This window comes from Dendropsophus ebraccatus, chromosome 7 (genome assembly GCF_027789765.1).
Source record: "Dendropsophus ebraccatus isolate aDenEbr1 chromosome 7, aDenEbr1.pat, whole genome shotgun sequence".
Lineage (NCBI taxonomy): Eukaryota > Metazoa > Chordata > Amphibia > Anura > Hylidae > Dendropsophus > Dendropsophus ebraccatus.
This window is the reverse complement of record NC_091460.1, coordinates 82,952,867-82,977,091: the sequence shown is the minus strand read 5'-3', so window position 1 is coordinate 82,977,091 and position 24,225 is coordinate 82,952,867. Positions and strand designations below refer to the sequence as shown.

Genomic DNA, 24,225 nt, shown 5'->3' with positions numbered 1-24,225 from the left:
ATGTTGGTGTTGCAGGTAACCAATACCTGATTGGATGCTTGGTATTTTCACTCCCCCTTTGTAGCCCACCTGTATAACAGCTCATATCCAAGATCAGTTCTATGCACAAACAAAAAAAAAAGAGTAAGTGTTACTGTAAATGGAGGTTTAGAAGCAATCCAGATCTTCTGTAAGCAAGGGACAAAAAAGCCATAATCCAGTTAGTTTTGCAAAAAGATGAACACGACAAGTTCTAGGTAATATGCTCTGTCATTCGAACACCCTTTCACTCCCCCAGGAGCAGTGTGCAATTCAATTTCTATGGTACCTAATAGCTGTCATGGAAACCAAGGAAACCTGGGTCTCACAGGCCATTATTAGCAAGCGCTTTCTCTAATGGCACAGACTTCCACATTTGCAGCGGCTGCCACTTCTGCTTTTGTTTCCCACTTGATTCCCCAGGAGGCAACTAAGCACCCTGAGACACTGCATCATGCTGACTAGGTAAATAGGCATAAGGCTGAAAAGCTTAGTGCCCTATTTTGGAGCCAAATCTCTTCCTTGAAAAGCGCAGATAGCTTGCTGTGTCGTTCATGCGTCTAATCTGCTTAGGTCAAAGGATCTGCCTTCAAGTGAGGAGCAGCAGTGAGTGAATCAGGTGTAAAGAGGAATACCACACTGGCAGAAGCAATGTGCTATTCTGAAGCTGATTGTAAAGCTCTATCCACTTGCTGTATTGTGTGTATATGAGACATAATCAGCTGCTGCAGCACAGGCAGAATCAACAGACACTGACAACACACACAGACGGCCGCACACCGGGCTCACATGCTACACATATTTCTATAAGCGTGGCATTTACAGCTGCCACCTTATTACCAATGAAGACGTTATCTTCTAGCTTTCTGTCACGTGGATGACATTATCTGCTGGCAGCACTGATTAAAATACTAATTTGTAAAGTGTCTGTATTCTCACTTGAAGTCACGATCAGTCAGGGAAAGAAGTGAGACTAATGTAAGTGAAGCATGCTGGAGAGGTGGACGCTAATGGGAACCTGACAAGAGGGTAACCAATGGGGCACAAGACTTCTAGAGAAATAGTCATTAAAATATAATGAGATAAGTAGTTATAAAGCAGATATGTGTGTTCTACTGTATAATGTTTTTTTCTTTAAAGAAGAAGTCCGGCCAAAATTATTTTTTTTAATGTTATTACTTATGAAAAGTTATACAATTTTCTAATGTACATTAATTATGGGAAATGCTCATATACTGCTATTTCCCTTAATTTAGTGTATCAGGAAGTGTTAGAATTCTCTCAGAAGCAGTGACGTCACGACGAAAGGTGTAATTCCTATGGAGTGTCCAGCAGGGGGCGCTCTTTATATAGAAGTCAATGAGTACCATTGACTTCTATATATAGTGCGCCCCTGCTGGACACTCCATAGGAATTACAGTGTATGTAATGTTATGTTATGCACTGTACTTTTGGGGACTTCATGAATACACTTATAGAATACTTTGGGGAGCAAGTGTCCTTGCTCCCCAAAGTATCCCATAAATGTATTCAATGAATAGATTTGCAGGGCACCGAGCAGGGAGGGAGAGGAGTGCCATCTACCTCCCCCCTCCCTGCTCGGTGCTGGGAACATATACAAAGTACTACTCCCCCATTATCTGCAGATAATGGGGGAGTAGTACCTGTGTTATGCCTATCACCGCTGCCGCCGCTCACACAGGGGCTGCCTCTGACTGCCGCTCACTCCCACCCGCGCCGCTACTCACTATCCGGCCGGCCGCGCCGCTCCTCACTATCCCTGACTCCCGCCCGCACGCCCCGTTCCTCACCGCTCCTCACACTATCTGGCCGCCGCTCTCTGCTCATGCATGACGGCCGCGTCAGCCCACCCCCACCCCGGCCGGGGACACCAGGAAGTGCCGTGCTCCTGGCCAGGGTGGGGGCGGGCTGATGCAGCCATCATGCATGAGCAGAGAGCGGCGGCCAGATAGTGTGAGGGGCGGTGAGGAACATATAACATATAACATATAAAAAAAATAATTTTGGCCGGACTTCTTCTTTAAAGGGGTATTCCACTCGAACATAACTTTTGATATGTTGCTGCCCATGGTGAGACTAACAATTCATTCCATACTTGTCATTATCTATTCAGTATCCTTTCCCCAGTTCTCAACTGCTGCTTACTGCTGAAAAAAAAAAAAAAACTCTGTGTGTAAGCCTTTTTCCTCTGTATCATCCCCCCTTTTTGAGACGGTTGATGTAAACAAGTCCCTGACTGGCTTTATCTGAAACAGACATGTCTGGTTCTGCTGTTTGTGAGGACGACTACTAAACAGTATATAATAAATGTTCTTTTTTTTCAAGTGGGAATTCTTCTTCATGGAAAAATAAGATACACCCTGAAAATATGACACAGTTCATCTTTGGGAGCAAAATTTATTATAAGATACTGTCTTATTTTCTGGGAAACAGGATATACACACACACACACACACACACACACACACATTTAGTATTGCTATAACACTATCTTGGGTGAACTTGATGAACAATTATTTTAAAGTGTTTCTATTGTACAAGAGCAGTAAAGTTATACAAATATGATATTGCCATAATAATCTTTTAGTTCACAAATTGGACATAATTTTTACTAGCCCATACAAAGTGCCACACCATAGAATGCAGTTATCATGTTAGAACCAGACACGCAAAATGGCAATATAGGTTTTTCTATTCCTCCCTAAAAATAAAAAATTGCATAAGACTGTCAGCCTCTCTCTCTATATGTCCACATTGTGTGCCCTGACTGGGCCGTCAGAGACATCATGGGTGACCATGCATCTCCAGTACCACCTGAATGGTGAGACGTTGACTAACACCAACTGCCTTATTTGTGTCATATTTGTGCCCCCTGAAGACAATGAGCACCCCTTTCCCCCGGGGACAGCATACCTTTCATCAAGCCATTACTGAATATTTAGATTTAACACTTATTATACACAGGCGGAGACCTTCTACTGACAAACCCCATCTAAAAACTATATAAACTAATCCATTGTGGGAATTACTCATTCACACTGTTCATTGGTTGTATTCATTTTACTAAACCTTTGTTGTTGATTCCCTGTGTATACAGATTGCTTTCTACCCAGCCAGCTTGTTTTTTTGTATTTACTTATGACAGCATGTTTTAACTCCAGTGTTGCTATTTTTCGTTGGCACGAGAACATGCTGTTGTAAGTAAATATACACAAAACAAGCTGGCGGGGTAAAAAGCAATCGGGATAGACAAAGATCATGTCTATGTAAAGCTGGCATATAGAAAACTAACTGTATGCAACTGCTTAATCCCATAAAATAGTACAAATTATATTAGTTTAAGGAATTAAGAAAAGTTAGGGAAAATCCCAAAACACCAGATCCTCAGGTGATAACATCTTTTGTAGTGTAGCAAAAGATATCACTATTAGCTTTACGTCTCCCTGTATGATTTGGGGATGGGCAGCCGATAGCAATACTGTCAGCGTCAGGTATGGCAAAAGGCAGTCAGACAGGACACAGACAGTGAGCCCTAGCTGAACCCGTCCACTGTCCCTGCCTACTTGCTGCAGCTGCGGACAATCACGATGGCAGTCCCTACACTAATAAAGTGTAACACAGAACAGTGACAGACAAAACAAACACAATGGGCAAGAGTAGACAATCCGGGTCAGCAACATTGGGTGGCAAAAGTACAAAATTAAGATCTAAAGAGTAGTCAAAGTCAGGTGGTAAGGTCAGGGCAGGCTGCAAAACAGGGAAGTCAGGAAACAAAGCCAAAGGTAAGGAATACACAGACAATAGCAGAGGTAAAAGCTGTAGCAGAGTATAACTGAATAGCCAGCATCTAACTGCTGGAGTGTCAGGCTTTTATAATAGACCAAGAGTCCAGTTCATAACCTCATTGGACCGACCGGCTGAATCCACCTATGCAAGTAAACACTGGCTGGCAAAGGCATCTGTCAGTCAAGAGAACACAATACTTACTGAGCAGCTGAAGGAATCCCGAGTAGAAAAGAATCTAGCAGCAGAGTGACTCCTTCACTGCCAGAACTCTGTCAGACAAAACAGGTGGGGCTGAACAAGACAGATCCCTGTTCAGACCAGGTTCAAGAATCAGCGCCTTCTTCGCTGCACAGCTTGAACTGACAAGCGAAAAGGCACAATCCTGACAAATGCATTTAAATGGCCGAACGAACAATACAGTGATTGTTTATGTGGCCCAGCCGATGAATTCGGGGGTTAGACATGTGACCAGACGATCCATGCCATACCTATATGCCATTATGTACTACTAATCTATAAAATTACATCAGACGCTAAAACCTGTCATTAACCCCTTAAATGTCATGATCACTGCGTTTAAGTATAATTGACAGGAGCCGCTCCTGTCACTTAACGATTGGCACCCCCAGAGTGTGATTGCAGGAGTCCTGATTAGGGATGAGCGAACCGAACCGTAACGAACCAGATTCGTTAGCTGAGCTCAGTGTGCCGGGGACCAGGGAAGAAAGAAGATGGAAGAGAGCTGGGAGGGTGAATAGAAAGCTCTCCCCCCTTACACTGCACCCATCCCAGCAAGGAAGGGGGGGTCACTTAACCCCTTCCTTGCTGGTATGGGTACAGTCTGACATCAGTCTGGCCCCCAAGGGGTTAAGTGGGGACCCTTACTTAACCCCCTGGTTGCCAGATTGTTCAGTATGGCACCCAAAGGGTTAAGGAGGATGCAATGCAACCCAATCCCTTGGGTGCCACACTGTAAGCAGCGATCTGTAAAGATGCTGCATACTGTAAGGTGCACAACACCGCTCACAATGATGGGGGTTGTGCTCCTGTTTTGTGCGTTTTTTTGTGTGTTTTTCAGATATCGGTATCCTGTGGATTACAGTGGATTCGGTGGGCTACGTCAATGACCAGCAGTTGTTTGGATTTCTTTTTTTAATAAAATGGTCAACAAGGTGTGTGGAGGTGTTTTTATTTGAATAAAAAAAAATTTCACTTGTTTCTTGGCTTTATTTTTTTACTGTATAGACTAAGTAGTGGAAGCCGTCTAATAGACAGAATCCATAACTAACTCAGGGCTTAGTGTTAGCTGGGTAAAATGGCTAACACTAACCCCCCCCATTATTACCCTAGTACCCAATGCCACCAGGGGTACTGGGAAGAGCGGGGTGCCAGTGGTCCCAGAGTGTCAAAATTGGCGCTCCTGGACTGGGTGGCAGCAGGCTGGTAATATTAGGCTGGGGAGGGCCAAAACAAATGGCCCTTCCCACCCTGGTGTTACTAGGCTGATGTTGCTTGGTTTTTAACCCGGCTGGTTATGAAAATAGGGGGCACTCTATGCAGTTTTTTTTTTAAATTAATAAATAATTTAAAAAAAACGCGTAGGGTTCCCCCTATTTTCATAACCAGCCGGGTTAAAAACCAAGCAACAGCAGCCTAGTAACACCAGGGTGGGAAGGGCCATTTGTTTTGGCCCTCGCCAGCCTTAATATTACCAGCCTGCTGCCGCCCAGTCCAGGAGCGCCAATTTTGACGCTCCAAACCACTGGCACCCGGCTCTTCCCAGTACCCCTGGTGGCATTGGGTACTGGGGTAATAATGGGGGTGGGGGGGGGGGGGTTAGTGTTAGCTCTTTTTTACCAGCTAACACTAAGCCCCGAGTAATAGATTCAGTTTATTAGACAGCTTCCACTCTTCTATATAGTAAAGAAATAAAGACACAAGTGAAATTTTGTTTTATTCAAACAAAAACACCCCCACACCCCTTGTTGACCATTTTATAAAAAAAAAATAATCCAAACAACCGCTGGTCATCGACATAGTCCACCGAATCCGCCGTAATCCACAGGATACCGATATCTGAAAAACAAAAAAGGAGAAACACACAAAAAAAACCACACAAACAGGAGCAAAACACCCATCATTGTGAGCGGTGTTGTGCACCTTACAGTATGCAGCATCTTTACAGATTGCTGCTTACAGTGTGGCACCTAAGGGGTTAAAGGAGGATGCATTGCATCCCCCTAACCCTTTGGGTGCCAGACTGATGTCAGACTGCACCCATACCAGCAAGAAAGAGGTTAAGTGACGCCCCTTCCTTGCTGGGATGGGTGCAGTGCGGGGGGGGGGGAGAGCTTTCTACTCACCCTCCCAGCTCTCTTCTATCTTCTTTCTTCGCCGGTCCCCGGCACACTGAGCTCAGTGTGTCGGCTCTGGCTCTTTATATGTCTGTTCAGCCAATCAGCTGATCGGACATATAAATCTAAATGTTTCTTCTAATGTTGCTATTGTGGTAAAAAAAAAAAATAGCATCATTAGAAGAAACATTAGCTGTTTTAATTAAAGTATTAATTAGTACATTGAGCTGTATTATCGGCAATAGGAATTGCCAGCATCAATAGAGCTTCCTGTAATAGTTAATATTTAATTAATAAATCACTTTTTCGTTCTAATAATAAATTACTTTTGTTGTTCAATAGGTTGATATATATATATATATATATATATATTATATATATATATATACTGTATATATACATATATACATTTATTTATATATTGCTTTTTTTATTAACAGTATATTTAATTGCAAAAGCATTGATTCGCTTTAATTGTTCTATTGAACAACGAAAATAGCTTTTTGAGAACAATTTTTTCAAATTAATTAAATATTAACCAATACTTGGTGCGGTATTATTGCCGCCATTTTTATTTTTTTTTTCACTATTTTTGCACTTTGATTTTTTCCACTTTTTTCATTGTAATAGCAACTGCAGCTAAACGAAACTATACCCTATCAGACTCCAACTATTGTAGCTGCAATTATTCAGCCGTTATAGAAAGGTTTGTTTTAGGTTCGGTTCGTACGAATTCGAACTTCACCAAAGTTCGCCGGATCGAACTGAACTAAACTTTTCAAAAGTTCGCTCATCCCTAGTCCTGATCATTTTCCCTGAATGTCGGAGGAGTTAAACTTACCTCCGTGCACTCCAGGCTCTATGAGTAGAACACCTGTAATTGTGATCAATTCAATGCAATAATACTAACCAATACAAATAAAACATGTAAAAATAATAAAATAAATATAGTATATATCGTAGTGTGCGTAACTGTCTGATCTATTAAAATATAACAATATTGTTTGCACAAGGGAAAACAGAGTAAACCAAAAGAGGGGGTAAAACGCCAGAATTGCAAATTTTTTTTGTTGTTTTATGTATGAAAATAAAATGAATAAAATGTGATCAAAATGTCCAATCTATACAAATGTGATAGGTAAAAAAAATAAATCCATTCTTAGAGTCACAATAGGGCAAGTTAAATCATAATTTGCAAAAAAAAGTTTTACTATAAAAAAAAAATAGTAAAACTGCTGATTGTTGTATTCGTAGAGATAAATGTGAACAGCGCTCCAATGTGTGGGGTCTGCAAGACTTAGGCAAGTGCAGGGGAGTAAAGGGAAGACTCTCACCTGGTGTGGTTGTGCAAATGCAAGGCACAACTCTCAATGCTCACATGTGTGTGGACAGCAGCCACTCCCAAAAAACCAATCCGGTATTGCATGAAACATATATCCTCCACTCCAACCATTGGGTAAGATCGGGCGCTGGTCCAAGATAGGCCAAAAATAAATGATGAAGATAAAAAACTATTTATTAAAACACAGCGCGTTTCGAAGTCGTGCTGACTTCTTTCTCAAGTGTATAACCACTTGAGAAAGAAGTCAGCACGACTTCGAAACGCGTTGTGTTTCAATAAATAGTTTTTTTATCTTCATCATTTATTTTTGGCCTATCTTGGACCAGCGCCCGATCTTACCCAGTGGTTGGAGTGGAGGATATATGTTTCATGATTGTTGTATTCGGACTGACATAGAATAAAGATATCAAGTCAGTTTTTTCCAATTGCACCCCATAAATAATATTTTTGGTAGATTAAAAGGGGTCATTACAAAGTGCACATGTTCCAGAAAAAAACAACCCCCTACATGGCCCTAGACATGAAGAAATAAAAGTGGGAAAAAAAAGGAAAATGCAAAAATGAAAATTGTCCCTTTCTTATTTTACAATACCTTTCTTCATTACAATTTCTTATAAGTTGTAATGAAGAAAGGTATATGTATCTATCCTGTTTCAATGCATCTTTCAATGCCTGATGTCCTAACACCCAGCAAATATAATCTTAAGGCCCTATTACACAGGACGATTATCATTCAAAAAATCGTTAGATTGTTCGGATTTGAACAATAATCATTTAGTGTAATAGCAGGCAATGATTAAACGACCAACGAGAAATCGTTAGATTTATCGTTGAACAATCGCAATTCGCATGGAATAAGATGTTGTTCACTTGTTCGCAGTATCGACGAATGCAATGACGATGACAAGACGACCGTAAGAACGATCATAAGTAACTATCATCTTTCCGTGTAATTGGGTGAACCATTTCAGGGCGTTCGCCATAGCGGTCGGTTGAGATCGTTTATCATTAACCGTTGATCGTCAAAAAATCGCTTTGTGTAATTGCACCATAAGTAAAAGGACATATGAAGGGTACTTGCTGGGCATTGGGTGGATATTTCAGCTCTGTCTCTTTATGCCCAATGTTAGATCAGGTGGAAAAGAAAGCTAATCATTTAACCTGCAAGCAATGTCAGGCCTGCCTTCTTTGGGCCTACCAGAGGAAATATTCTATAGGGCTCACAATCAAACGAATCAATCCAATCCAGACCATAAGCAACATCACTCATATGTTTCTTTACTGTTAGGCTATGTTCACACAGCGTCAAAGTACGGCCATTGCTGCCGATGATGGTCTGGAACACTGCCTATTCTTCTATGGGATGTCACCCGGAGCGTATACACATAGTATACGCTCCGGCCGGGATACCTTGCGGCGCCGCAAAAAACTGACATGTCAGTTTTCTGCGGCCGCAATTCAGTGAAAGACCTGTCAGTTTACACAATGAAGTGAGCGGCTCCGGCCGCTTGCTTCTTTGTGTGCTATGAGAGTTCTGATGGGGGCACCCACTGATGCAACAGCATCAGAACACTGCGGCCAGAAAGATCATCCAGCCGGTACTGCAGTACCGTCCTGGATGATCTTTGCAGAGACCGTCCGTTCCGTGACCCGGCCAGGTCACAGTACAGCCTGTCTCTTATGTAATGTAAACATAGCCTTAAAGGGGTTATCCAGCGCTACAAAAACATGGCCACTTTTCCCCCTACTGTTGTCTCCAGTTCAGGTGCAGTTTACAATTAAGCTCCATTTACTTAAATGGAACTGAGTTTCAAAACCCCACCCAAACTGGAGACAACAGTAGGGGGAAAGTGGCCATATTTCTGTAGCGCTGGATAACCCCTTTAAGCTGTAAGATGTGCCCATATCATATCATGAGTACATTTAAACTTTTTTTTTGTGGAAACAACTCTATAATGTGACAAACAGCAAGTGTTTCCAGATGGTGAATTTCAGATGCTGTATTTGTCACGTTTGACTTGTCAAGACACAACAATAAGCAAGATAGATAAAAGAAAATAAAAAAAAGATAATGTGTTTGAACATAAGATGCTGCAGCCATATACATTCGTACATGAGAATGTTCTAGCCACACTTATAACAAGTCTTGGGTTATCACAACTTGTCTATTCTAAGAGAGAAATTGTTTTTCATCCTTTTCCTTAAAGCAGAGCATGAATGAAATGGATTTATAAATATACACTGTTAAGTTGTCCTGTGAGTAACTATAAAATCCCTTCCCTTACGTCCCATTGGCATCACAACATATGGGGTAAATTCGCCCCTGCGAGCCCCTGGGACGAAGGAATATTTAATGAAAAAATAACAATTAAATTTTAATCCCCTCCTCCATGAGGTATAAATAGGCTCCACCTCCTCCTAGACCTCAGTCTTTTTTACTTCGTTGCTGTTAGCCCTAGGGGACTTTGTCCCTCCTCCATTTTTATGCTTTGTTAACCTGTTGCATTCAGGTTTTCTCTCCAGGTAATGATTGCTGGGATGCCGCTGGAGCCGGTCTCCAGGTAGTATCCTGATATTTGTTTCTGCAGGTCTTAGCTTTTAAGTTTTTCTTACCTAGTGCGTCTTGGAACGCACTCTGCGTGTTACCCGAGCCGCTGGCTTTTCTTCCAGTCGCGTTCGACTGTGGAACGCATCAGCGCTGCGTGCGTCTCAGCACTGCGGCGTCAGCGTCATGTCACTTCCGGGGGCCGGCAGCGGCGTGCGCTCTCTGCACGCCGGATTAGCTGTGTGTTCAAGGCAGAAGGTAAGCTGTTGCTACCTCTAGGTCTGGCTGTCTTCCTCTGGAAGGATTTTCTGTGGCTCATTTGGATCTAATAGAAAACATCTGAGTGCAAAGTGCTGTGATCTCTCTTCTATATACTTAAAAATGTCTGAAATGGAGACCAGTCCTGCTGCTGGCAAAAGACCTTCTAAGGAAGCACTTCATGTGCCGTGTGAGACTCCTCTACCTGACGGCTATGGATACCGTTGGAGGATCATTTTTTCCAGATAAGATTCATCCTTTCTTTCATAAAAATATTTATGAATGCCTAAAAATATTTATAATGCCTAAGTACACTGTCCTTCATGTAGACCTAAACCTATGAGGAGCCTGATGTTCAGGATGTAGTTGTATGGGTCAAGGACTATGTGCAAAAGACTTTAGCGGCTAATGAGAATCGCCGCCCGTGTCCTAAGTTAAAGACCAAATGGAGTATTTCTCTCTCTACTCCCAGCCTCTGAGTATATTACTTTATGGCTGTAGGATTATGGTCATTTTCAGTTTTACTGTGATTGATTGATGAAGTTAAGTCATCATCTTCTTCTGAAACCTCTTCTACTTCTGAAGATGAGAGAGAATTATTTAGGGGGTATTTCACAGCTGATAGAATTCACAAGCTCTGCTAAGCTGTGCAAGCTGAAATACACCCTGAGGAAATAGAAGAGGATAGGATTGGTCCTCCTCAAAAAAGCCTAGGGCTTTTTCTGTGGGTAAGACTTCAGTGTCTATGTTACAGGCGGCATGGAAGGAACCGGAAAAGGCTCCGGGTTTGAGCAAGAGGTTTAAGACCTTATATGTTCTCAAGGAAGAACAATGTAAGGACTGGATTGAGCCTCCAAAGGTGGACCCGGCCATAGTCAAACTGTTGAAATGTACTGTGCTGCCTGCAGAGGACGGATCCAATCTGAAGGATCCGATGGATAGAAGGGTGGAGGTAGCCCTCAAGAGATCATATACGGCAGCGGCAGCCCAAGGGGCAGTCTCCATTTCTTCTTTGAGGTTTCTAGAAGCCTAAGAAGATGGCTGACCAAGGTCCAGGAAAATTTGGAAGGTAGAGCTAGCAGGGACAAGGTCCTTCGCTCCTTAAAAAAGGTCATTATGGCCATTGACTTCCTCTGCGATGATGCATCTCAGGGAACCAGGTTAGCGTAAAAAAACTAGTACGCTCTCGACCGCTGCCGAAAGGCGCTATGGTTAAAACCCTGGGTTGGAGATGCTAACTCCAAAATTCAGCTCTGTAATATGGAGTTCCAGCCAGGTAGGCTGTTTGGCTCTGAGCTGGATAAATTAATGGAGGAATTGTCTGACAAGGAGGGGAAGTCCCTACCATTGTCCTATAAGAGCGGTGATTCCTTTCGCAGAGCAAAATCTCCTCAGCGAGGCAAAGGGAGATACCAGTACAGAGGTTGAGGAAGAAACTATTCCAGAAGAGGTTCCGGGAAGCAGCAGAATAAGGACACCAACAAGAAACCAGACTTCTGACGCAGAAGCAGTCCAGTGGGGGGACGTCTGAGTTTGTTTCTCCCTGCCTGGGAAGAATTAAGAAAAGATCACTGGGTGTTAAATATTATTCAAAATGGTTATGTCCTTCATTTATCATCTCTTCCTCCTCCAAGATTTCTTCTGTCAAGAAATCTTAAGCCAGAAAGACACTTAGTCCTAGAGACAGAAATTCTTTACCTCCTTTCCATTGAGGCTCTAGAGGATGTTCCTCTATCCGAGATCGGTCAGGGAGTTTACTCCCCAGTGTTTCCAGTGCTGAAGCCATCCGGAAATTGGAGGCTTATTATAGATTTGCGATATCTCAACAGGTACATCGTAAATAAGACGTTCCACATGGAGAACATAAGATCGGTAAAATCTATCCTCCAGGAGGGAGATTTTATGGTCACCATAGATCTACCGGATGCATATCTTCATGTACCGATTCTGAAGGCTCACAGGAGAGCCTTCGCCATCCAAATCCAGGGGAAGGTAAGACACTTACAATTCAAAGTCCTTCCATCCGGAATACCTCCGCACCCTTTGTTTTCACAAAGGTAGTGTCACCATGATGGTTCGCTTCTGTTTATAGGGGATAAAGTTATCCCTTACCTGGACGATTGGTTGATTATGACTCAGACTCAGGATCTTCTGAGAGTTCAGTTGAACTATGTCCAGGACATACTTCAACAATTAGGTTGGCTTATCAACATAGAGAAATCAGACTTAATTCCTAATTCCTCCTTGTCAGGTATCCATAAAAACATAAATGCGCTTTCTAGGGCTCCTTGCCTCAGCTGCGGACGCGGTGCCATGGGCGTTATGGCACATGAGATTTCTTCAGAGAGAAGCACTAACAGTATGGAACCGAGGACTGAAGGACTTGGATGCGATGCATGTTCTATCGACTCAAACAAGACATTCTCTAATGTGGTGGAGACAAGTCAAACATGGAGTTTTATTTTCAGAACCACACTGGATAACCATCACGACAGATGCTTCAGGAACAGGTTGGGGAGCTCATCTGACAGTCATCACGACTGCAGGATCTTGGAGTCAACAGGAATCCGCTTTGCCCTCCAACGTGAGGAAGCTCAGAGCGATTTACCTAGCTCTTCTTCATTTTTCTCCTCCTATTTTACAGAGAGCAGTCAGAATCCGGATGAACGACAGGACCTGTGTGGCGTACCTAAACAGGGAGGTACCAGATCCCTTCTCTCCTCAGGGAAGTAGAGAAGATTTTTCTGTTGGGCAGAAACCAGAATAACCAGACTCTCTGTGATTCATATCAGGGGTGTCGACAATATATTGGCGGATTGACTGAGTTGAGGCCTGACATTACCGGGGGAATGGTCTCTCTCAAGGAGAGTGTTCATTCAGTTAACCCAGAGGTGGGGGCTTCCTCAGAGAGACCTCATGGCATCAGCAAGCAATGCCAAACTGAGGAATTTCTGTTCCCTTTACAGGGCAGACAATCCCACGGTAGTGGACTCAATGACAATACCATGGACATACCAGCTGGCGTATATCTTTCCTCCCATAGCCATGATTCCCAGAGTTTGAAGAAGATTAGTCGTCAGTAATAATAATAACTCCCTTCTGGCCGAAGGGGTCATGGTTCACCCTGCCCATGAATATGAGCAGAGGGGAATTTTGGAGATTACCTCTGCATCCGGATCTAATATTCCAGGGTCAACATCTGTGCAGGAATCTTTCCAGCCTCAGCTTGCCAGCTTGGAGACTGAGAGGACCGTATTAGACTCTAGTTTTTCTGAGAAGGTATAGTATACTCTTTCTCACGCTTGTAGTAGCACTACAAATAAATCTTATGCACGGATTTGGAAGATTTTCAAGATTGGTGTGCAAGCAGGAGTATTGATGGACTTAAACCTTCTACTCCAGTCATTGGAGTTTTTACATAAAGGCTTCTATAAAGGATTAAAACCTAGTTCCATCAAGGTGCAGATAGCAACCCTCTCTGCACACCTAAACTCACGTTTCTTTCAGATCTTGGAGGTAAAGAATTTTGTTAAGGCTAGATTAGGCCTAACCTGGTAAAGCAGGTAGACCCATGGGACTTATCCTTTGTGTTGAGACGCCTGTGTCTTCCTCCCTTTAAGCCTTGGGAGGAAGTAGACTTCAAGTTAACATTGAAAGTTTCTCTTTTACTAGCCATTACCTCTGCTAAGAGAGTTGGAGAACTTCAAGCCCTTGACTCCGCACCTCCATACGTGATTTTTTTCCCAAGACAAGGTTATCCTTGGGTTCCTTCCAGGATTCCTGCCTATGGTGGCTTCATTTGCCAACATCAACCAGCCAATAGTATTGCCTGTATTTTCTCCTACTGGATCATCTAAAGAAGACTTGGATCTTTCTTTATTGGACGTATCCAGAGCTATCAAGATCTATCTACATAAAGTAGGTGATTTTCGTAAAGACGAGAATTTCTTTAGCCCTTTCGCAGGAAAGAACAAGGGGAGAAAGGCTTCAAAACCTTCAATATTCAGATGGATCTGTGACTCCATTGCCTTATGTTACTCCTCTGCTGATCTGGATCCAGCAGAATTTACCAGGGCTCACTCTACTTGAGCTGTGGCCTCCACTTGGGCAGAGCGTGCCGCTGTGCCACTTGAGGACATATGCCAGGCAGCTACCTGGTCGTCTTTGACTACCTTTGTGAGATATTTCAGGCTGGATACTTCTTTCTTGTCAAGAACAACCTTTGCAAGATGTGTTCTTAATAACGTAATAAATAACCCGCCCATTGGGGATAATGCTTGCTAATTCCCCATATGTTGTGATGCCAATGGGACGTAAGGGAAGCTAAAATTATTATGTTAATTTGTTTTCCCTAAGACCCATTGGCATCACAAGACTCCCTCCCTGTGTTTTATGTTTCTTTATAATTAGACTGAGGTCTAGGAGGAGGTGGAGCCTATTTATACCTCATGGAGGAGGGGATTAAAATTTAATTGTTATTTTTTCATTAAATATTCCTTCGTCCCAGGGGCTCGCAGGGGCGAATTTACCCCATATGTTGTGATGCCAATGGGTCTTAGGGAAAACAAATTAACATAATAATTTTAGCTTCTCCTCGGTTGCTCCCTGCTGTGTGTGTTTCTTGCAGTGCAAGCAAATAAATTAGCTGCTGGAGGACGCAATCTCTTTGGAGACTCTTACATTTATTATTCATCAAGTTAAAATACAAAACTTTTATTGTTTGGACCCGTCTGAAGAATCTTGTGCTACAAGCAATGCTATTTTTCTTGGCTTGTTAGCAATTTAAACTATTTACTCTACAATAATAACATGAAAAATATAATTTTCAAGACAAAATTACTAGGCTAGTATTTCTTGTAGGACTATATGTAGCCATAATAATGCTGAAGGTGTTAGTTCCTCATGTTTATGGCTTCCTTTTTGCACTTCTGCTTTAATCCATTATAGCGGACTCACACTTCCAATGTGCTCGCTTGTCAAGCAAGATATTTAAGGAAATGTTGAGCGGAAACAAGGGCCAGACAACTTTCAGCAGGAGTCATTAGGCCACATTTATCAAATAAAAGTGGTATCCTTGGTGTTAGAAAAATGGTAAAGGGGATTTGAATTGGTTGCACCGAATATATTATTGACTTCTATTTTTTAGAATCTAAGCAAGGAGGTGGCATACAAATTTAGTATGCTTTGAGTTACATTATTTAGTCTGTGTCATTTTTCTAAACCGGTACGTAAGAAAATAACACATTTTTCTTTTGTAAAGTGTGATCATTTGATTGTATTTATGACTGTTGCTATCTCCATTGTCTCCCTTATTGGTTCCCCAACCTGTTACTGCTCCCCCCTGACCAGGTAAACAAAGTACATTGGTGCCTTGGATTACGAGCATAATTCGTTCCAGGACCGTGCTTGTAATCCAAATCCACTCTTAAACCAAAGCAAATTTTCCCATAAGAAATTATAGAAATGCAGACAATTGGAACTGCAGATCTGCTTAATCCAGTAGAGTAGTACAACAGGCTAGAATAGAGAAGCAGGGCTGCTGTCAGAGGTCTGGGTGGTAAGATGACAGCAATGGGGAAGGGGGTGTGTTCAGTATGGACCAATCAGAAAGTGAGAATTACTGCAGGAGGATAGTAACAGAAACTTTATATACAGCAGTGTGAATGACTGAGTGTAAGTGCAGGCAGATTATAGCAGGGATAGAGAGGGTGGGAAAACATGCAGGGCGCATGAAAGAATGAGCAGGGCAGATGTGGCCAAATAAATGCAGCACTCTTTGTCTGGGGAGAGAGAGGTTACAACTATGATGAGACCTCGTCCCTGATGCAAGTGCCAGCCTGAAGTAGATCTGCCATTATTTGAAAAGTGATGGAGACTTCCTGGGTCAGAGTACAGGGCTGTAGACCATGCTATGCAGACCATGTTCCTCCTCCACTTTCCCTCTCACCCAGTACTGTGAGCTCTTATACCAAAGCAATGCTCTTAAACCAAGTTATAATTTTGAAAAACTGTGAGCTCTTCTTGCAAAGTGTTCTCATTCCAAGTTACTTTTAACCCCTAGACGACCCTGGACGTACAGTTACGCCATGGAAGTTTGTCACCCTGGGTGTTTCTCCTGGGGGGGGGGGGCTGCAGTGAGCATTTCACCGTTAATGACAGGCTGCTGCGATCGCGCTGCAGCATGTAATTAACTCCTTAAACGTAAGTTTAAGTTTAAGTGACAGGGGGAGTCCCCTGTCACTTGCCGATCGGGATCGGCGGGATCGGCGATCTGCTCACTAAGCCTGCACAGGCAGGCTCAATGAGCAGATCGCCTATTACACTGATCAATGCTATGCCTATAGCATAGCAATGATCAGTGTGTGTAATCACACAAGTGTATGTAAAGGTCCCCCAAAGGGACTTCAAATTTGTAAAAAGAAAAAGTAAAAATCACTAATACACTACCCCAAAGCCCCTCCCCCAATAAAAGTTGAAATCACCCCCCTTTCCCATTATGTAAATAAAACATATAAAAATAAATAAATAAACATATAATATACCGTAGCGTGCGTAGTTGTCCGATCTATTAAAATATAACAAGCGCCATTGCGAACGGCAAACGGGGTACCCGAAAAGAGGGGAAAAAGTGCGCAGATTACCGATTTTATGGTACATTATATATAAAAAAATTATAAAAAGTGATCAAAAAGTCCAATCTTCACAAATATGGTATTCATAAAAACTAGAGATTATGGTGGAAAAAATGACACCCCATACAGCCCCGTAGGTGAAAAATATAACAGTTATAAGCGTCACAATAGGCCCATTTTATTAATAATTAATTGCCAAAAACAAGGATTTCATAAAAAAAAAAAATATGACATTAGAGAATCTGTGTAAACCTGCATATGGTTGTGTTCGGGCTGATCTATAGAATAATGGTATCATGTCGCTTTTACCATATAGTGCATTACGTAGACACTGGAACCCCCAAAAGTTACCATATTGCATTCTTTGTTACGATTTCACCAATTTATATCTTCAGAAATAATTATTTTGGAATTCCATCATACATGTTATGGTACAATGAAAGGCGCCATTATACAGTACAACTATTCCTGTAAAAAACAAGCACTTACATGGCCCCGAAGATAGAAAACTAAAAGTGCTAGAGCTCTTAAAAGGGAAGGATGGGTCATTTTGGGCCTGGTCCTCAAAGGGTTAAACCAAGATAACTCTGTATGCATTTAAAGGGCAACTATTAGCAGGAAGCAGCCCGTCTCCATATTTAAGCTTTTTCTATACATACGCTTCACCAAGCATCAGAATTATGCATAAATAAATATGCATAGTAGGCGGTGCACTAGGGCCTTTTTGAATCTTGCACAATTCTTGCACAAATTTTGCCTAAAACAGCTTGGCTAAAAAATTGCACTAGGCTGAAAATTGGCACATGATAATTCTAATGAAAAAAGTAACTAATAGAAATCCCCAGCGCAAAAATTGAAAGAAGGTGCAGGCAGTGGAAACTAATGAAAAATAGTGCAAAACCCTTAAAGGAGTACTGAAGAAAAAAGCTTTTTCCCAGTAATTAAAACACATTACAAAGTTATATAACTTTGTAATATGCTTCAATCACCTATCTACCTCCCTTCCCTGTCTTTTTCCTCCTTCAACCCCCACCAGGAAGTGAAGAAAACTTATTCTTACCTAATGACTGTTGACCCCAGGCTGCTCTGTGGCAGCCATTTTGTGACAATGACATCATCAAGAGAGAGGCTGGTCTAAGCCCTGTTAGGCCACCTTCCCTTTGTCAGATGACACAGGTTGCTCAGCTCTGATTGGCTGAACATGTAAGCCATCTAACAGTTTTAGGGTGCTGTTAGATGGCTTACATGTACAGGATCTGCAGCAGATGTGATGGTGCAGATTTTAACTTGCAGATTCTAAGCACATCTGCGGCTTTAAATCAGCGCCATCAAATCTGCTGCAAATCTGCACCATTACAGAGTCAGTTAGACATCACAGGAGACAAAGTGCATTATGGGAAAGCCCAAACTAGGAAGTAAAGAAAAAATGAAGCCAGTGGGAAATTCGAATGGAGACAGACTCCGGAGTGATGGTAAATGTAAAAATTATGTTTATGATTGAATGATTGTTTTTGTTTTGGTCAGCGCCGGAGTACCCCTTTAACCCCTTCCCTCCTTTTCGTTTTTGCACTTTTGTTATGTCCTCTTAGTGTTTAAAATGCCATAGCGCTTGCATTTTTTCACCTACAGACTCATATGAGCCCTTATTTTTTGTGACACCAACTGTACTTTGCAATGACAGGTGAAAAAAACTTATTTTTTTTTTTTTTTTTTTGGGGGGGGGTTGTGTTTACACCATTTACCCTGTGGTAAAGCTAAAATGTCATCTATGTATAAAGTTGGTGTGATTACAATGATAGGCAACTTTTTATTTATTTGACTGCGTTTGAAAATTAAAATTGCTCTATGCTTTTATTTTTTGGTCTATGGGGCTATTTGAGGTGTCAACTTGATCTTTTTATTGGTTGCTTGCTTACGTATATGCGGCTTTTTGAACATTTTAATTAAAACTTTTGCAGATTTGATGTGATCAAAAAATCTGCGGTTTTGCTCCACAGGTTTTTAAAAATTTTTAAGATTTACGTCAGTTAGCTTTCTCACTTAGCTTAGCAGACAAAGCTAAATCCCCAATAAAATGTTTATTCCAAGGGGTTTAACTCCTTGACAACTCATGACATACGGGAACTTCATGGTGCTGCTAGAGGGGTCACGCCAAGACCACAACTATTAACGGATGCAGGCCGATCGCCACACCCTGCTAATTAGCGGATTAAAATGATCAAATTATCGTATTCCTGACAGTAAAAGACACGCGGTAAAAGGCGTAAGCACAAAAAAAATGCAGATTTTTGGTCACAACAATTCTGGAAAAATTGTAATAAAAAGTGATTCAAAAGTCGCATATACACAAGCCACCTACTGATAGAAAGTACAGATCATGGTGCAAAAAATGTCAAAAAGTTAAAAAAGGTTATAAAGGTTTTAATTGTTTAAAAGCAGTTACATAACATAAAAGTTATATAAGTTGCCTTTTGTTGTAATTGTACTGACCTGTACCTGACCTTTTACCATAGCATATTTTATGGAAAAATGAAGTCTGTCATTGCAAAGTATAGTATGGGGAGTAGGGAGAGCAGGAGGGCAGCTGCCCCAGGTGCGGAGACCAGGATTGGTGCCAGCAAGCCCCTGAAGCTACATGGCAGAGCTTCCTACTACTGTTTAGCTCTATCCCCTATCAGAGGGATCGCTCTGCTGATAAACGAAGCTTTCTCCTCCATCAGGAAAGGGGACTCACCACATTGCAGAAGAGAGTGCTGACCTCTGCAGTAGCAGGAAATCCCCCTCACTGCTCAGAGCTCCAATAAAGGACGCCCCACCTCCCCCGACCCGGCCTGCAGAGAGCTGTCACAGGTAATCTCACTGCTCATGGAGGGGGGGGTCTTTGTACTTTAATTCGTAGTCAGTGCAGGGTCAGGATGAGAGTGGATCAGCTCCTCTCTAGCTGTCCTCTACTGTTCGAGGACATTTAGTTACTGCAAAAAAGTCAGAAGATTTAACCCTTTCACTGCCCTGCTGCAGATAATGGAGCAATAATCTGTGCGGGGGACTGCTGTGAAAGGGTATGTGCACACTGAGCAATTCTTGCGGAATTGCGCACTGATTCCGCCACAAAAAGAGGGCAGAATCCGCACGGTATTCCGCTCTTGTAAATGGAACATTGCTCCTTCCATAGAGAACAATGGGATTTCCGACTGCCTGTGCACACAGAGTAAATTTCCATCTGGAATTCCGCGCGGAATCCGCGTTTCTGCCCAGAGAATTGACATGTCAATTCTTTGGGCGGATTCCGCTGGCGGAATGCCATAGAAGTCTATGGGATTTTTATTTTCCGCTTGTATTTTATTTCAGCGCGTAATCCGAGCGGAAAACAAGCGGAAATTCACACTTTAATTATAATACAATTTAGCAAATATTCCACCCCCTGGGCGGTACAATGGCCTACAAAAACTCCCATTTTTGCAGGACCAACAGCCATTTTTGGAGCACAAGTTTTATGTGTGCAGATGGCTTCAGAACAAGTCCAGTTGCATGCTCCTGTAGAAGAGCCAAGGATACGCCTTCAAAATTATTTTTTGCAGCTGCTTTTACTTCAAGCCCTAAGAGTAATGTGTTGACGTCGCTGACGCCGTAACCAACAACAACAGGTAATGTTGTTTGCTCTATTTAGCAAACGAGCATGTTTTTGCTTTGTATTCTGTGCTCAGTCTTTGCTTATCCCCTTTTGCAATATCCCTAATTTATGTTCAAGTTATTTGTGTTAACCCTGTGTTAGGAATGTGACTTTGCGTTTCTTGGTCTGTGCTGGGCGATCGAGGAAGCGCTGAGTTTGTCTTTTTGTTGCACTGTATGAGTTGTCTGAATTGTGTCTTACTTTCCAGCCACACCCGCCTTGCTTGTCAGACTTTGGCAGAGCAGGAATTACTGCACTGCTAGGTCTGTCCAGCTGAACTTGGTACTGGGATCAGGGCTGATCCAATCAGCTGCTGGACCTAAGCTCTGATCCTGGTTAAAAAGAAGCCAGTTGCTCAGTTCCCTGCTGGCTATTAGGATACACTAGTCCCAGCTCCCCTGCTCCTTTCCCAGCGTTCCCTGTCGCAATACCTTGCTATTGTTCTGCCCGTGTTCTAACCTCTTGCTTGACATTTGACTATCCGGTCTCCTTCTGATTTTGTACTGCGTTGTCTGTTTGGTTTTGACCCTGCTAGTTGACTATCCTCCATTGTGTTTTGTTTGTCTGTCTATGTTTTGTGTATTCACCTACGCAGTGTAGGGACCGACTCCGTGGTTGTCCGCGACCGTTTAGGGTCGACTGAGGCAAGTAGGCAGGTGACAGTGGGTGGCTTCAGATCTAGGGCCCACTGTCTCTTGTCTTGTTTACGCCTGCCAGTCCTGACACCCTGATAACTTTATTTTTCCTGCAAAGCTAAATACTGTACATCATGTAACCATAGAATTGTGATAAATTGGTATGTGTATTTTGATGATGCAGGATGTGTTTCCTTATAATAGACTTAAATTAGCAAGCTCAATATCTGCCTATGTTGAATTGTTATTGTTTTTTTTATTTGTTTGTAGACCATATTTCAGGGAAGACGTTTTTGGGTACACCCAATTAATCTTCGTCGGCACGAATGTGGTCACATTGGTCAACTGTATGCAGACTTGAGGTAGTGAGTTTTTTTGTGTACTTTTTGCCTTCTAAATCTTATTGTTTCTGAGTAGACTTTTTTTTTTTTGTATTCCCAAGGTATCCAGACAAGTTTTTGCGTTTTTTTCTGATGCCAATGGATGCCTTTGATAAATTGGTAGAAATTTTGGGTCCACATCTCCAAAAGCAGGATAAACAAATGCAAAAAGTCATCACTCCCAAGGAGCGACTGATGATCACGTTGAGGTAAGTATGTATATTATATATTTTAGATATTTTGTTAAATGTTTAGCGCTTTATAGAACATGCATGTTTTTTCTTTTCTTTTTTTTTGCATAGCTTTTTTCATGATTAGTTTATTGGCATATGATTAATGTTAAGTATGCTATAGAAATTATGTAAAAATATTCTAATTTTGTCTCTCTTTTGCAGATTTCTGGCAACTGGGGAGAGTTTTGCATCATTGCACCTCCAATTCAGAGTCGGGACATCTACTACCTCTGCAATTGTGAGGTCAACATGCCACATGATTTGGGAGTACTTGCAGCCCATTTCGATGCCCAGTCCACCTCAGGAGACATGGTTGCAGGCAGCAGCAGGCTTTCAGTCTGTGGCCAACTTCCCAAACTGCATAGGTGCCGTTGACGGTAAGCATGTTCGAGTTCAGCAGCCACTGCGATCAGGATCACTGTACTTCAACTACAAGAAGTATTTTTCAGTGGTCCTGATGGCGGTGGCTGATGTGAACTATAAGTTCATTGCTATCGAAGTCGGTGCCTATTGAGGGACCGGGGACTCCTGAGTGCTGATGTCATCTGAATTTGGGAGGCAAGTAATTGTAAATCAAGTGACTCTACCCCCTCCACGTTCTCTCCCGGGTACCACGCATCCAGTCCCCTTCATCTTGGTATCGGATGAGGCCTTTCCACTGATGAATAACCTGCTGCGCCCATACCCACAGAGGGGCTTGAATGCCCGGAGGAGAGTCTTCAATTTGAGGCTGAGCCGGGCACGACGCTTCATGGAGTGCACCTTCGGGATCCTGTGTAGTAAGTGGAGGGTCTTCACCAGTGCTATGCAGTTGGATGAAGCGACAGTTGACAGTGTCATCAAAGCTGCGTGTGTGCTTCACAACTTTGTGCGTGACTACGATGCTAGTTGGGACATTGAGGTGGAAGCACATGCAGCTCTTGATGGCACCCCTGTCAACTGGGGCTTGGGGCGGCCATCCAACCGTGGTGTACTGGTGGGGGAAGCCTTCACGGACTATTTCAGGTCCCCCAAAGGTGCTTTGCCCTGGCATTTGATTCAGCCTCCGTGATCACTACTCGCTCCTTGGGATGATGGCTTTTCTACCACTTTATCAAAGGCATCCTTTTTTTTTTTTTTTTGCCTTGCTGGAACCGGCATCCTTAGGACTATGCACTTAAGCTAAACATTATTTTTTTGTGCCAAAGTCCTGGCATCAGTGCACCCAGTGTATCCTGCCTCGGATGCCAGTTGACATCGTCAGGTGTTTGCAGCTGTGACTTTCACCCAGTGTTTCCTGCCTCGGATGCCAGTTGACATTGTCAGGTGTTTGCAGCTGTGACTTTCACCCAGTGTATCCTGCCTCGGATGCCAGTTGACATTGTCCTTCCTTTGCTTATGTGATAATTTGTCGTTAAATGTTTGGCATTATGTTCTTACTTACTGAACTAGTTATTAATTTGGTTCAATATATAATCAAGGTTAAGATAAAATACCATTTTTAATTTCAAATTACTGTCTGAGTGTTTGTTTATCCAATTATTGTACACATACTATACATGTTGGACATAATTTGACATTATTTACTCTATGTCAATCTTTTCACGCCCAAGCAGCACACCCAATGAAAAGACTATAGTGTCCCCATCCTTTGAAATCATTATTCGATTTTAAGGCTGTGGCTGAGAGTGACAATAATAGATGAATTTTTTTATGTGACGTATTTCCTTGCTCAATTACATGATCAACTTGTAGCTAGCTGATCATCAACAGGAGTCTGTCCAGTTAATTGGTTCAAAAAGGAAGCTTACCTTGCTTTAATGTAAACTTTGGACATGACAAATTCATGTGGCTGAGCAGGCCTTCATGTTGCTGGACATGACTGTCATCAGTGCATGTGCCATACTGGATTGATGTTTAACCCCTTAAGGTCAAAGCCAATTTTCGTTTTTGCACTTTTGCTTTTTCCACTTTATGTTTAAAAGTCCATAGCGCTTGCATTTTTTCACCTAGAGACATATATGAGTGCTTATTTTTTGCAGAACCAATTGTTCTTTGCAATGACAGGCATCATTTTTCAATAACATATGCTGCAAAACCGGAAAAAAATCATTTACGCTGTCAAATTGAAAGAAAAAAGGAATTTTTTTGATTTCGGGGAGTTTTGCATTTACGCCGTTCGCCCTGGGGTAAAACTGACTGGTTATGCATGTTCCTCAATTCGTTACGATTACAACGATATATAACATGTATAACTTTTATATTATCTGATGGCTTGTAAAAAATTCAAACCATTGTTGACAAATATATGTTCCTTAAAACCGCTCTATTCCCAGGCTTACAGCGCTTTTATCCTTTGGTCTATGGGGCTG

At 42.2% G+C, this 24,225-nt stretch overlaps 1 protein-coding gene across 1 annotated transcript; it reads left to right on the top strand.

The window, feature by feature from the left end:
• On the top strand, positions 1 to 22,925 carry LOC138796570 (uncharacterized). The gene is given in 4 exon segments (XM_069976178.1): positions 1 to 15; positions 21,532 to 21,623; positions 21,704 to 21,850; positions 22,037 to 22,925. Coding segments are annotated over 4 exon segments (1,143 nt in total).
• Positions 22,926 to 24,225: the final 1,300 nt, after the last annotated feature.